The sequence below is a fragment of the Panthera pardus genome, unplaced genomic scaffold, assembly GCF_024362965.1.
Source record: "Panthera pardus isolate Hobbes unplaced genomic scaffold, ASM2436296v1 HiC_scaffold_12, whole genome shotgun sequence".
NCBI classification, from domain to species: Eukaryota; Metazoa; Chordata; class Mammalia; order Carnivora; family Felidae; genus Panthera; species Panthera pardus.
Window position 1 is genome coordinate 25,293,735 of NW_026526677.1, and position 14,709 is coordinate 25,308,443.

At 39.5% G+C, this 14,709-nt stretch overlaps 2 protein-coding genes across 5 annotated transcripts in view; one reads left to right on the forward strand and one right to left on the reverse strand.

Moving 5' to 3' along the window:
• IFTAP (intraflagellar transport associated protein) overlaps positions 1–6,947 on the reverse strand; it is a 65,445-nt gene extending 58,498 nt beyond the window's left edge. Inside the window, exon 1 of one of the 4 annotated variants that reach the window (XM_019470143.2) lies at positions 6,798–6,947. The gene's annotated coding sequence lies outside the window, so the exon portion shown is untranslated. Of the gene's footprint in view, positions 1–6,555; positions 6,687–6,797 lie in introns of those variants that run through there. The other 3 variants (XM_019470144.2, XM_019470139.2, XM_019470141.2) reach the window with 3 other exon arrangements.
• RAG2 (recombination activating 2) lies at positions 2,582–10,269 on the forward strand. Its single transcript, XM_019470138.2, has 2 exons — positions 2,582–2,742; positions 7,251–10,269. The coding sequence occupies exon 2, from the start codon at positions 7,279–7,281 to the stop codon at positions 8,860–8,862; it is 1,584 nt and encodes a 527-aa protein (XP_019325683.2). The 5' UTR covers positions 2,582–2,742; positions 7,251–7,278; the 3' UTR covers positions 8,863–10,269.
• The last annotated feature ends 4,440 nt before the right edge of the window (positions 10,270–14,709 follow it).

Genomic DNA, 14,709 nt, shown 5'->3' on the forward strand with positions numbered 1-14,709 from the left:
TGCCTAAACCTACCCATGGTTACTATGTTGCATTTCTTATTTTGTATTTACTGTGGAGATACCCAATACATCAACTTTATGAGAGCTGTCATTGATGCTGGAATTTCAAGTACTATAATCATCATATAACACCATAAACAGATTAGGGAAATAATCCAATACTCTTTTGCAGACAAAGAAAAAAATCATCATGGAAGTAACTAGAAGAGATGATGATGCCTTTTTAAAGGATGGACCAACACTTCAAATGATGAAAATCAGCCAAACAACTGAGCTACTCATTAGTTTTTTAAAAAATCAACCCTGAACATATATATACTAAAATTTTGCAAAAACTCAGTCACTTGTACAAATATATTTATAGCATCATCATCATCATCAGACAAGATTTACTAGTACACTCTTTTATATCAGACACTTTGTATCCATTAATTCTTACAACAAAGCAGGGATCATTCCTGTTTTAGAGATAAGGAAACTGAAGCTCAAAAGGAGAATTTAGCTAGTAAGTGGCAAAACTGAGACTCAAATCCAGATCTGTCTACTTCTGATCATGCATTCTATCATCTAAGCCACACGGAAACTGATTAAATAACCAACAATGGTGGTTAGTCAGAAAAATTATCTTACATTTACTGAATGGAATTTTAGAAAGTTATTAAAAATCATAAAGGTAGAAATAAAATACACATTTCATAGTGTATACGAAATAATGTTACATTAAAAAGAGAAAATAAAATTTAAATGCATTCTTATTTATTATAATCAGGTAAAATGTATATACATTTGGATAAACATTGTAATAGAGCACAAATAAAAAATTTTATGATAAGGCAATAAGCTAATGAGTGGTATATATTTCTCCTGATGGAACTGTTTTTAATGAGTTGCTTTAAAATTAAGTCAGCTATAGTAATCAAGACAGTGTGGTATTAGTTAAATAGACAAACAGATCAATCGAACAGAGCCGAGAGCACTGAAATAGACTCACATAAACACAATCAACTGATCTTTAACAAAGAAACAAAGGCAATAGAATAGACATACACACAGTCTTTTCAACAAAGATTCTAGAACTGCATCTCCACATGTGAAAAATTAATCTAGCCACAGACCTTACACCCTTCACAAGAATTAACTCAAATGGATCACAGACCTAAACAAAAAAAATGCAAAACCATAAAGTTCACAGCTCATGGGTCTGGCAACCACTTTTTAGATATAATACCAAAGGTACAATCTATGAAAGAAATAATTGATAATAACTTATTAAAGTTAAAAACTTCTGCTCTGCTAAAGACACTGACAATAGAAAGAAAAGCCACAGACTGGCAGAAGATATTTGCCAGAAACACATCTGACAAAGGACTGTTATCCAAAATATACAAAGAACTCTTAAAGTCAACAATAAGAAAACAAACAACCTGGCAAAAAAACAAAACAAAACAAAACAAAACAAAACAAAAACTCAGAGATACCTGACAAAGACATACAGATGACAAAAACAAACAAACAAAAAACCTGAAGAGATGTTCCACATCATATGTGATCTGGGAAATACAAACTAAAACAACAATGAAATCCTACTACACAGCTATTAGAATGACCAGAATCCAGAACACTGACAACACCAAATGCTGGTGAGGATGTGCAGCTATAGGAACGCTCATCTGTTGCTACTGGGCACTGAGCACTTTAAAGATACTAACTGAGGGGCACCTGGGTGGCTCAGTCGGCTAAGTATCCGACTTTAGCTGAGGTCACGATCTCGCGGTCTGCAAGTTTGAGCTCCCCATCAGGCTCTGTGCTGACAGCTCAGAGCCTGGGACCTGCTTCGAGTTCTGTATCTCTCCACCCCTCCCCTGCTGGCTCTCTGTCTGTCTGTCTGTCTGTCTCTCTCTCTCTCTCAAAATAATAAACATTTTTTAAAAATTGTAATTAAAAAAAATAAAGACATTATCTTATTTAATCTTTTTGCAACAATCTTTTGGGGTGACTATTTCTATTATTCCCACTACAGAGACAATCAGAGGCTTAGAGATTAGGATGACTCCAGTGGAAAATGGCAGAGCTGGTAAAGAAAACCAGGTCAGTTTGACTCCAAAGCCCATTTGCTTAATCATTCTGCTGGGTAATATTACACAGCAGCTCCTGATATATGATATGAAGTTGGCAGTAGGCCTCCAATAATTAGAATGACTTCTGAGCTTTGCATTAAAGAAAATGAGACTGTTGAAGAGCAATTCAAGATCAAAATAACTGACATTGGTATCAGTGGTCTCTGCTTTAGGAAATAATTTATCATTTGATTCTTAATAGTGTTATTTAAATCATAGCAATTATATTCATTTTCTTCTATATTTCTCTAAAATGTTTTTAATAAAAATATAAGTCAGGTTTCAGCCAGGTTTTGTTTTGTTTTGGTCTTTACAAATAGCTGACTGTGTTTCCATTGTTTGCCAGTAAGGAAATAGTTAAATCTTGAGCATGTACCCCGGTTGATATCTCCCTCGACCATCTAAAGAAAAGAAAAAAAAAAAAAAAGGTCACAGTCAGTTACTCCCGTTAGATCAGTGTTCACTGGAACATCTGGAGGCACATATACACATTCTCTTTACTGTGAGCCTTCCTCTTGCCACAGTCAGAGTGGGCAGTCAGTGAATCTTCCCCAAGTGCTGACATTTAATACCTGGTTTAGCGGCAAAGATTCAGAGAGGGGTGAGCAGCCTCTCTGGCCTTCAGGTAGGTCCGATACCTTCATTTCTATCAAAGCTAAAAGATGGGCACCTACGTTTGTCAACTTGAAGGGAAAGACGATGCCCCACTTTAGCAGCGGGTGAGTTACAGATGCATTGGGTGTCCAGATGGGGAAGGGATGCTGTAAAATTTGGAAACTATGGGGCTTTCTGCTGTCAGGCTGCTGCAAGGATTCAGTTCCTGTGGCATCAGAGCCCATGTGTTCATCTTAGTACATAAATGCTTCTCTGGCATAAGTGTCAGGAAAAAAAAACAAAACAAAAAGACCTAATCCTGGCTTCAGTGCCAGCAAAAAAAGCAAACAACGTATATCTCAGACCCAATTAGCTGTGCAAGATAGTGTTAATTCATGCCCGAAATGATGTGGTTACATGAGGTTACCTACTCTTTTGGAGCAATCAAGAAAACACGGGCAACACTGATCAGTAAGATTTAATGCCTCCGAGTACAGTACCTTTCTTTGGAAGGAAAAAAAGAGTCAGTTCAGACACAGGAAACTACAAACCCAGACCTCACACCATTAGTCCTCTTTTGATTTTCAACTGTGCCCTAGCTTCACAGTGAATAAATGAAAACCTCCCTGCTGAGGAATGTTAGCATGGGGTTGGGAAAATTGTATAAATTTATTGGTCCTCTATTTCTGTCTTTTAAAAAGAATCTTTAATGCGTGGACTTTGAAACTTCCTTCAGTTGAAGAACAGTATCTTTTTTTTTTTTTCCAAATCTTCCTTTTTTATCTAGACTATTTAAAGAAAGTAGATTATTTTAGTTCTAGTATTACCTTTTAAAAACTCTTAAAAACCAAGATGTGACTAATATAGTCATGTTAAAACTATGGAAAATATACAATAGTCCACTCCAGTGAGGGCATATTTAAGTGAATAAAGCAAATCTCAAAAGCTAAAAAAATATGGCAAATTAATGTGAAAATACTTTCAGTGTTCCTGTTTATTCTTTAAATAAGTGTGCCATCTGGTCATGGTTTTAAATGGGTAATCTAAACATTAAATACACAGATACTTGACCTGCATTACAAGAGGAGGAAATTCACCTTAACAGTAATAAACCTCGCCTGTTTTTTAGGGCCCTGAAATTACGAGGTGCATCAAGAGCAGGGCATCAAAAGGAGAACAGGTCAGAAATCTTTAGGGAACCAAACTAAGCTGTAAAAAAAATGGGTAGTATTCCTTATGTCTTGCCTAAGAAAATGTATCTGTTTCATCTGTAGTAGTCATGTTTTCACTTATGAGAAGCCAAATTCCCTAAGACAACCTTAAAATGAAGCCAAAAGGCCACAATGAGACCTTATTTTTAAAAAAGCCTGCTGTTGGGGCACCTGGGTGGCTCAGTTGGTTGAGCGGTTGAGCATCCGACTTCAGCTCAGGTCATGATCTCAGGGTTCGTGGGTCCAAGCCCCGCATTGGGCTCTGTGCTGACAGCTTGGAGCCTGGAGCCTGCTTCCACTTCTGTGTCTCCCTCTCTCTCTGCCCCTAACCCACTCGCATTCTGTCTCTGTCTCTCTCAAAAATAAATAAACATTAATTTTTTTTTTTAAGTCTGCTGTTTAAAAGCTAGTGTTCTTGGTATATGTTCACCCCCTGGGATATGGACTCCATGACCCCTGTAGAGCTTGCTTTTTATTCCAATAACAGTCTTCAGAGATACTTAAAACAAACTGGCTTTGGCTTCAGTGCTCTCCCTACCCAGAAGCGGACAACTGTCTGACAAGCATGTATCATGCTGAGTCACTTACAGTTTTCATTTACTGAATTGAGGGAACGATACTTCCTTTTAATCCCTATGGAGAGCATGTTCTTAGTTGCACCAGGCCTTCTCTCATGCATACTTGGATGGGCCATGAATAAAAAAGACACCCATGTGATTTCATAAGCAGGGCAAGTTGCTGAACCTACAAACCATCATGAAGAAGAGGCAGGCTTGCTTTCATGACTTTAACAATAACCCTTATCATTCACCATGTCCTCACTTGGTTTCATAACCCACAAGATGTGATTCTTAAAATATCACACCTTGAGGAATCTCCCAAGTAAACTAAAACTAAATAGAAGAGCACATTTAGTGGTTAATTACATCTGATCTACAGAAGTGCTTCAAGACAAAAAGCCTTACCAAAATCTCACTACACTGAACACATAGATTCTAAATGGCCAAGGAATCTTTGCAGGCAAGATAAAAACTATAGTATCGACCAACATTTATCAAATGTTTATTATGTGCCAGGCACTGTGCTATGTGATTTACATGTGTTATCCCATTTATCCTTCAAAACAACCCAATGAATACACACTAATACTATTCCCATTTTACAGAAAAGAAAGAACAGAGAAAAAATAACTTGACCAAGATTTGGACTCAGGCTGCAAAGTCTGCATTTTTTTTAAATGTTTTAACATTTATTTATGTTTAAGAGATAGAGAGAGACAAGGCATGAGCAAGGGAGGGGCAGAGAGAGGGAGACACAGAATCCAAAGCAGGCTCCAGGCCCCAAACTGTCAGCACAGAGCCCAATGCAGGGCTCGAACCCACAAACCGTGAGATCATGACCTGACCAGAAGTCGGACACTTAGCCAACTGAGTCACCCAGGCACCCCCAAAGTCTGCATTTTTAAGGAGAGGTTAGAGAAAGAGTAACAGAAGAATGACTGAATGATTTCCTGTTATTTAAATTGAACTCACCACCCACACCTCCATTGTGTATGCTTATCCAATTCTTATTAGTCTAAAAAATTCATCAATCTATACCCACTGACCAGATCCCAGATCCTAAATTTCTTTTAACCATCTCCAACATTAAGTATCATCTGCCATGACTTGTAGGTAATTGTGTACTAACAACGCTACTTTTGATAAGTTCAAGCATAATTATAACTAACACAGTGTGCAAAGCCCTATTGTAAATAATTTACATGCAGTAATTTACTAATGATAATTTACATCAACCAAGGAGGTAGGTAAATTATCTCATTTTACAGATGAGGAAACTGAGACAGAGCGATGTTAAATTACTTGCCCAAGTTCATATAGTTAATAGGTGACAGACAAAGGATTTGATTATAGCCAACGGCCTTCAGAGTCCATACTCTACTGAGAACCATATTCAGAGACACTGTTTCATCCTGTTTTTGAAGCATAGTAATAATTTACTCTGAACAGTCGGGAATCTGTACCCTTTTGATTCCTTTAACCTTTGGTGCCTAGGACCTCACTCTGCAAACAGAGTATATTTCTCATTAAGGCTCCTGGCATCTCCCTAAGGTAAGTGATAATAATAAAATAAAAATGTATCCAGCTGAGTTCATCTAATAAATAGCTTTTTAAAAAATATTATGACTAATATTAAATCCTGAATAATTCTGGCACCTCTTTGCTTAGTACCTGCTTACGACAGCGTTTCTAAAGGCTTATGTCAAATGTTTTGTGCAGGAAAGAGCGATCTGAAATAACGGCCACTAACTGTATTTTCCTAGAGGTAAGAGGAAGAGAGAATGGAGGCAGGGGGGTATTTAGGAACCTTCTCTGCTTCCCTGAAAGAACCCTAAATGCAGGAGCAAGAGCGATTGAGGAAAAACCAGGGGCTTTTGCCAAGACACTCGTTGAAATCCAATTAGTGTTTCCACTACGAAATCATTATCAGGTAATTTCTCCCCCGCGCTCCAGGTATTCAGAGCCTGGTCTTTGGCTTCCGTAAAACAGTCACAGCTTCTGTGACCTCAGGTCCTCCACACCACCCCCCCGCCCCGACCCAGCAACCTAAGGACGTTCAGGGGTGTAACTGACTCGAGTCCTCGAAAGCATCCAGGCAGGAGTCCGCTAGGACGCCTCATCCGGGGCTTCCTTCTAAGCTGCGGTTTCCAGGCAACCCCACTAGGGCCAGAAACAACTGTGCTTCCTACGGGGTCACTTGTTTAAGAGTCCCCGGAGAGGCACCGGGAACACTTGGCAGCAGTCGGCCTGACGCCCCTCCTGGTGCTGCAGCCTTCCCGTAACCCGGATGTTGGGTCTGCGTCAGCTGCGCTCACCTCCCGTTCCCTAGTTTTCCGCTTTGGCTCCCTTCTAGTCACTCCGCACTTTGAGCGTCTTTATTCAGAGGGGCATCCCAGGAGTCGCTTCTCCCGGAGCAACAGAAACTGTCTCCAACCACGCATCCCATAGAGAACGGATTCCTGGGAAATGTAGTTCTTTCGGCCGACAAGCGGTGAATCTGTGGAGAGGGTGGGGGGGATAGGACTACAATTCCCAGAAATCTAAGGGAGGATGGTCCATGTCGAAAACATGTCCCAACTGCTTGGATCCTATTAGGAAGGAAGGTTCTGTGGCTCTTTACTTACCTAGCTGCCTGGATTTTGCTAATTCAGTCCCTCTACAAGCTTGTGGAAGAACTTTTTTTAAATAAGCGTTTTACATGTAAGGTGATGCAAACATAATGATTTATATGAAGAGATACAGTAATTTTGTGTGTGTAATTCTTTCAGATAAAAGATCCATCCACTATCAGAAAATATGTCACTACAGATGATAACAGTCAGTAATAATACAGCCCTAATACAACCAGGCTTCTCACTGATGAATTTTGATGGGCAAGTTTTCTTCTTTGGCCAAAAAGGCTGGCCCAAGAGATCCTGCCCCACTGGAGTTTTCCACTTTGATGTAAAGCATAACCATCTCAAACTGAAGCCTGCAGTTTTCTCTAAGGATTCCTGCTACCTTCCTCCTCTTCGTTACCCAGCCACTTGCATCTTCAGAGGCAGCTTAGAGTCTGAAAAGCATCAATATATCATCCATGGAGGGAAAACACCAAATAATGAGCTTTCAGATAAGATTTATGTCATGTCTGTTGTTGGCAAGAACAACAAAAAAGTTACTTTTTGCTGCACGGAGAAAGACTTGGTAGGAGATGTTCCTGAAGCCAGATATGGTCATTCCATTGATGTGGTGTATAGTCGAGGGAGAAGCATAGGTGTTCTCTTTGGAGGACGGTCATACATGCCTTCTGCCCAAAGAATCACAGAAAAATGGAATAGTGTAGCTGACTGTCTGCCCCATGTTTTCCTGGTAGATTTTGAATTTGGGTGTTCTACGTCATACATTCTGCCAGAACTTCAGGATGGGTTATCTTTTCATGTCTCCATTGCCAGAAATGATACCATTTATATTTTAGGAGGACACTCACTTGCCAATAACATCCGCCCTGCCAACCTATACAGCATAAAGGTTGATCTCCCACTGGGTAGCCCAGCTGTGAATTGCACAGTATTGCCAGGAGGAATCTCTGTCTCCAGTGCGATCCTGACTCAAACAAACAGTGATGAATTTGTTATTGTTGGTGGCTATCAGCTTGAAAATCAAAAGAGAATGGTCTGCAACATTGTCTCTTTTGTGGACAACAAGATAGAAATTTGTGAGATGGAGACCCCAGATTGGACCCCAGATATTAAGCACAGCAAGATCTGGTTTGGGAGCAACATGGGAAATGGAAATGTTTTCCTTGGCATACCAGGAGACAATAAACAGGCTTCTTCAGAGGCATTCTATTTTTATATGTTGAAATGTGCTGAAGATGATGTGAATGAAGATCAGAAAACACTCACAAATAGTCAGACATCAACAGAAGACCCAGGGGACTCCACTCCCTTTGAAGACTCAGAAGAATTTTGTTTCAGTGCAGAAGCAAATAGTTTTGATGGCGATGATGAATTTGACACCTATAACGAAGACGATGAAGAAGATGAGTCTGAGACAGGCTACTGGATTACATGCTGTGCTACTTGTGATGTGGATATCAACACTTGGGTACCATTTTATTCAACTGAGCTCAATAAACCTGCCATGATCTACTGCTCTCATGGAGATGGGCACTGGGTCCATGCCCAGTGCATGGATCTGGCAGAACGCACACTCATCCATCTATCAGAAGGAAGCAACAAGTATTACTGCAATGAGCATGTGAAGATAGCAAGAGCACTACAAACCCCCAAAAGAGACCTACCCTTAAAAAAGCCTCCACTGAAATCCCTCCACAAAAAAGGTTCTGGGAAAATTTTTACTCCTGCCAAGAAATCTTTTCTTAGAAGGCTGTTTGATTAGTTTCACAAATGTCTTCCAAATTCAAGTGCATCAAATTTTTAAACCTGTTTTAAAGAATCATAACAATGATGAAAATTATATTTCTATTTTTGTTTATTGAAAATGCCCGTGTTTTCTTTTAGTCTTATGAATCAAGTGCCAGGGGAAAGTGCTCATAATACAATGCTAAATGCTTGAAAAAATTTTAGTCAAAGGTATCTTAAATGAGAATTTCTGACCTGAATTTTTTCATTCAAGCAATCTTCAATACAGAGGCAGTAGTAATAATCAAGATATGTTTATATCCTTCATATAATTTTTCATAACAAATAAGCTATAGAGTAGTTAAGACAAAATTAAGCCAGTAAAGAAACTAACACCCAAAGGACTTAAATGAATTTTTTTGCACAATATAACAATTTGATGGTTGGCCAAAAATTAAAACCAAGATCACCTGTATCCCATGCTAGTACTCTTTATATGTCTCTAACTCTAAACTGGTCTCTTGATTATATCTATGAACAGAAAAAGTTCCATAAAGCTTATTTAAGCTGTAACATAGTCTCCATTGACATGAAGGAGGAGAAAAGGACTCTACATCAAGTTTGTTATATTTTATCAAGTTACCTGCATGACTTTTTTCAGAGGATTCCCCCTCTCTGCCCTGTCTGGTGCACAGATGATGGACCAAGGCCAATTGCTTGAACCAATTCTTTGAGAGATTTAATGAAAACTGAAGTCCACTGCTACTTAGCAGTCTGGGAAAAGGGAATAAGTCAGAGCATGCTAAGAAAAGACCACCAGTTAAAATCTCATAAAGAACAATAGTATTATTTCCCCCCAATGAAAGAAGTTAAAGAATGTTCTAAAGTTAATAGGTATAAGATTTTAAGTGGGGAAAAATAAATTTGTGTGTGTATGTGTCTAGTTGACATGTGGTGTTGGATGCCAATGAAAATTGCAAAATCAATGAACTTGCTATGGTTCAATTAGATACTTTCTAGAAAGAGAGTTAAAAAAGACTGTTCACTTTGAGGCTTTAAGACATCAACTGATAATTAGATGACCTTATAAATAAATGTCTCTCCTTTTGGAGTATTTTTCTAGAAAAGCATCTTACTTTATCCTAGGAGCTTAAGCCACAGCTTCCTATTCATCAGTATTCATTGAAAGTCCACAGTGTGTGAAGTTCTATTGCCAGATTTAGGGGGCACATGACCATACAGGAGATAAATCCCTGGAATACAAGTTCGTCTGCTACCAGTTCCATGTCTTAGCTACTAAAACTAACTTGGATGAATTAAGTCCTGTTGTTTGTTTCAGTAATGTTGCTTAATGAATACTCCTTTTGAACCATTTGCTATACCTTTGCTTTGATTTTTTGTTGTTTTTGTCATCTATGTAAACCCAATAAAGCATTAAAATGTCTTGTTTATATTGATTTGTCATTATTAATATGCATAGTTACCCAATTAAGGACAAAATTATACTATTTAATTTTCTCAGGATCACTCTACTTTGATTTCTTTTTTCTGTTGTTCATAGGAAGTGTCATAAGTTAGAACTGAAATATCCTTTACAGAGTTCAAAAGGGTTATTTCTTCAAGAGGTAGATACATTCCCTTAACTCATCTATAGTGACTGAGTAGCTGAAGAATTATTACCATATTTATTTTGTAGTCAATGATAATCTAAGTGATTTAATTCTGAACTCACTGGGTTCTATAGTTAAACTCAGATGCCACCAGCATAGCTACTTTTAGAGTGTGTGTGTGTGTGTGTGTGTGTGTGTGTGTGTGTGTGTGTGTGTGTTATATGAGTATGTGTCACGAAAGCAAGTACTTTGGTTTTACTACCATATTTTTTAGTAGAATTAGGTCTTTTTAAGTCCTAAGTGAATTCAGCAGCTGACATTAAAGATGATGAAGTTTCTGTTCTGATAAGCACATGCAAACATTCAAATGGACCACATTAGAAAAGGATTCACTTATTCTAATGATATACTGCCTTTGCTTAAAACATTTATAGAACTCACACTTCAGTCACCTTCGGGTCCTATGGTTCATTCCTTTGAAGACACTTAACAACTGTCCTTCTTCCACCATTAGAGATGGAGTAGGAAACATCTCTGAAAACAGACAAATGTCATCCAAAGCCCTAGTAGGGTATAACTCTCAGTATTACCACTTTAGGTTAAAAAGAAAAAGAAAAAAGAAAGTCTGAGTACAAATGGTCTTTCTGATATGGCTCATAAATATGTCCTAAAGATAAGTCTGGAAACTGCTTACCTAGAATAATATCAATAAATAAGTATTTGGCTTTCCAAGGTGACCATTTTAAGGGGCTGAATGTCTTAGAAAGAGAGGAAGCATAAGGAAAAGGAATAGTTAGTCTGAAGTCCCTGGGGTGAGATGAAGCTTATCACGTTTGAGGAACTGAAAGGTCAGTATGGTTAAAACATAGTAAACAAAGGGAGTATGGAATGGCGTGACCCTAAAGCAAGGGGCCGGCTCCCTGAGGTTTTCATCGGTAAAATAAAGTCATATACAACTGCATTCATACCGTTTGCCCTGTCCCCTCCCCCTCCTGTTTCACTACTCTTCGCCTTTTGTATTCATTCTCCAAAAATACTAAACTAAGCTTTTGAGCAACCCATCCCTTCTGCTGGGCATGCCTTTCCTCTGGTGCTTTATAACTCCTGCTAATATCCTAGACTATCTGGCCCATTCCTATCCACTCTACATCTCAGTTCAGATACCTTCTCCCTCAGAAAGGCTGTTCTGAACCCCATTACCTCCTTGATGGCCATAGCACTTACAAATCTCTGCTTATATACTCAGCAGTACAAGAGACAAAACCATCTGTATTTTTCTATAACTCACATTGTATTATGCATCACCTTTACTGTGTGTTGGAAATTTAATTTCAATAAATTTAAGGTCTACCCTCTTTACCCAGCTTTTTATCCAGGTTCCAGGGAGAAACATAATACTGGGTTTCCAGAAGTGGGAATGAGTAGGGTTGAAGCATTTGGTCCTTAAGGGTCGTCATCCCTTCTCACTGGCTTCTGCTACAATACCCACACCCCCACAGGGCCAAGGTTATCAGCTTCATGATGACTCCTGAGTTGTATCTCAGCCTTAACCACCAGACATCATTATATCTAGCTTTCTCTCAGCTGCTTCCTGGGTCCCTACTGGGCTCATATGATGGAGGAGATCATTCTGCCCTTCTTCTCTCAGCATGGTCACAGTTCTCTCTGTGAGACCACCTAGGACTTGTCTATTTCTGTACCACTCTTGGGCATTTCTTGGTAAACTTAGCTTGAATAGGCAGCCATTCTAACCCACAGTCACAAGAATTTCAAATGATTTATACACCACCAAATTCTACTCTACCATAGAACATTGCCTTTTGACTTGGAATTTGCCATAAATGATATTACATTTTCCCAAACATAGTTCTGTCAAGAAACATCTAATACAGCACGTTTATTACTAAGAGAACCAATACCTCATTCTGTCTCTAGATATCAATCCAGTAAATGTATATTCATTTAAATTATTATTTTTAGAATAGGAAAGAAAAGTTATCAATAACACCCCTTTAAAAAGACTGGTGGATATAGGGCTCCTCGGTGGCTCAGTTGCTTGAGTGTCTGACTTGGGCTCAAGTCATGATCTCACAGTTCGTGAGTTCGAGCCCTAGATGAAGCTTGCTGCTGTCAGTGCAGAGGTGGCTTTGGATCCTCTGTCCCTCTCTCTCTGCCCCTCCCCCACGCATGCTCTCTTACTCAAAAATAAATAAACATGGGGAAAAAAAGGCTTGTGAGTATGTATAGCTTAAGGATAAAGATCCCTTGAATCTCTGGCTTAATTCCCTTATTAATAGACTATTTCAGGGGACCCATCAGTAAGTGTTTATTGAAAATCCAACATCCTTGGCCGTCCCTGGGTGACTCGGTTGGTTAAATGTCTGACTTTTGATTTTGGCTCAGGTCATGGTCCCAGGGTTGTGGGATCAAGCCATGCATCAGGCTCCATGCTCGGTGTGGAACCAGCTTGGGATTTTCTCTTTCTCTCTCTCTCTCTCTCTCGCTCTCTATCTCTATCTCTCTCTCTTTTTAAAAAAAATTTTTTTTAACATTTTATTTATTTTTGAGACAGGGAGAGACAGAGCATGAACGGGGGAGGGTCAGAGAGAGAGGGAGACACAGAATCTGAAACAGGCTCCAGGTTCTGAGCAGTAAGCACAGAGCCCGACACGGGGCTCAAACTCATGGACAGTGAGATCGTGACCTGAGCCGAAGTCGGACGCTTAACCGACTGAGCCACCCAGGCACCCCATCTCACTCTCTATCTCTATCTCTCTCTCTCTTCCCCTCTCCCCACTCAAATGCACTTTCTCTCTCAAATTAAAAAACAAAAAAGAAAATAAAATCCAAGATCCACAATAAATATTATGGGACCTGAAAAAGAACAAAAGAAGAGCCCCGTCTTTAAGGAACTTATTGTCCTACTGTAGAACGGGGCAAGGGGCAGGACAGGAGAGTTACAGAAAGTGAAATCGTATACTGGAAGCAGTTGGTGACAAATTTGAAATTGTATAGTGCAAGCTATCCTTGCAATAACAGTTTTCTTTTTTTTAACCTGGAATATAGTGGTAAAATTTAAAAATTGGACTAAAATATCTCTAAGTCTCCTTTGTTATATTGACCTTAGCTGAAGAGATGTTGTGTCCAAGACAACTCTAAAATGTGGAAAAGACTGCTCGAAGTGCCATCCAAAATGTATGGTGATAACCAAAAGAGGAGGGGTGTGGGTGTACATATTAAAGATGACCAAATCATCAATTTTTAACCATTAAAAACTATGAATGTGGTGTCAGAGGAAGATATTTGGTCTTTGTCCCTGGTTCTGGCATAGAGCTCCTAAAACTCCTGGCATTTCTTGAGTGATAAGGGTGCTAGGAGAGTCTTTTGTTCTATTGAGACAGCCCTGTATGACTTCAGCATGGGGGCTGGTCACCCGAGAGAGCAAGCCTTGATTAGAAGCTTCAAACTTTGGGGCCATCGGGGTGGCTCAGTCGGTTAAGTGTCTGACTTCGACTCCAGTCATGATCTCACGGTTCATGGGTTCAAGCCCCACATAGTGCTCTGTACTGACAGCGTGGAGCCTGCTTAGGATTCTCTCTCTCCCTCTCTCTCTGCCTTTCCCCTCCTCGTGCTCTCTCTCTCTCTCTCTCTCTCTCTCTCTCTCTCTCTGTCTCAAATAAATAAATCAATAAACTTAAATGCACATACTTGGCCTACAAGTAACTCAGTGTGTATTTTGTGAAGGCAGAGATACATTGTCACCATGAAGAGAGGAAAAACAATCATAGAGAAGCCAAGGAGAAAAGGAACTTTCCACAAGAGAGAAGGAAAACTGTCATGGAAAGAAATGCTAAATTCATGAGAAGATGTTGCTGCTGCAGAACCTCCCTCACATCCTCCTGCCTAGGGTTAGACACAGTTGTGTGAGGTAGTGAGACACATGAATCAGCAGGTCATGTATAATTGACATAAAAAAATGTTTGAAATCGCTACTCCGTCATTGAAATATTTATGCGTGACCCTTCTTAATCTTGGACGAATCCCCTCCCATGTATACCTTCTGAAAACATTTCAGTCATGCCCCACTCCTGGCATGGCTTGGATGGCATCCATTGCCCGCCTAAAACTCTTCAAAGGTTTCCATTTCCACCGGGGTAGTAGTCAAGTCTTTACCCCACCTGCCACGTCCTGCATAATAAGGCTTCTGCCTGATTCTCCAAATACACACAACCCCTTCCTCGCATTCACTCTATCTGCTCCTGTCAGAGGGACTT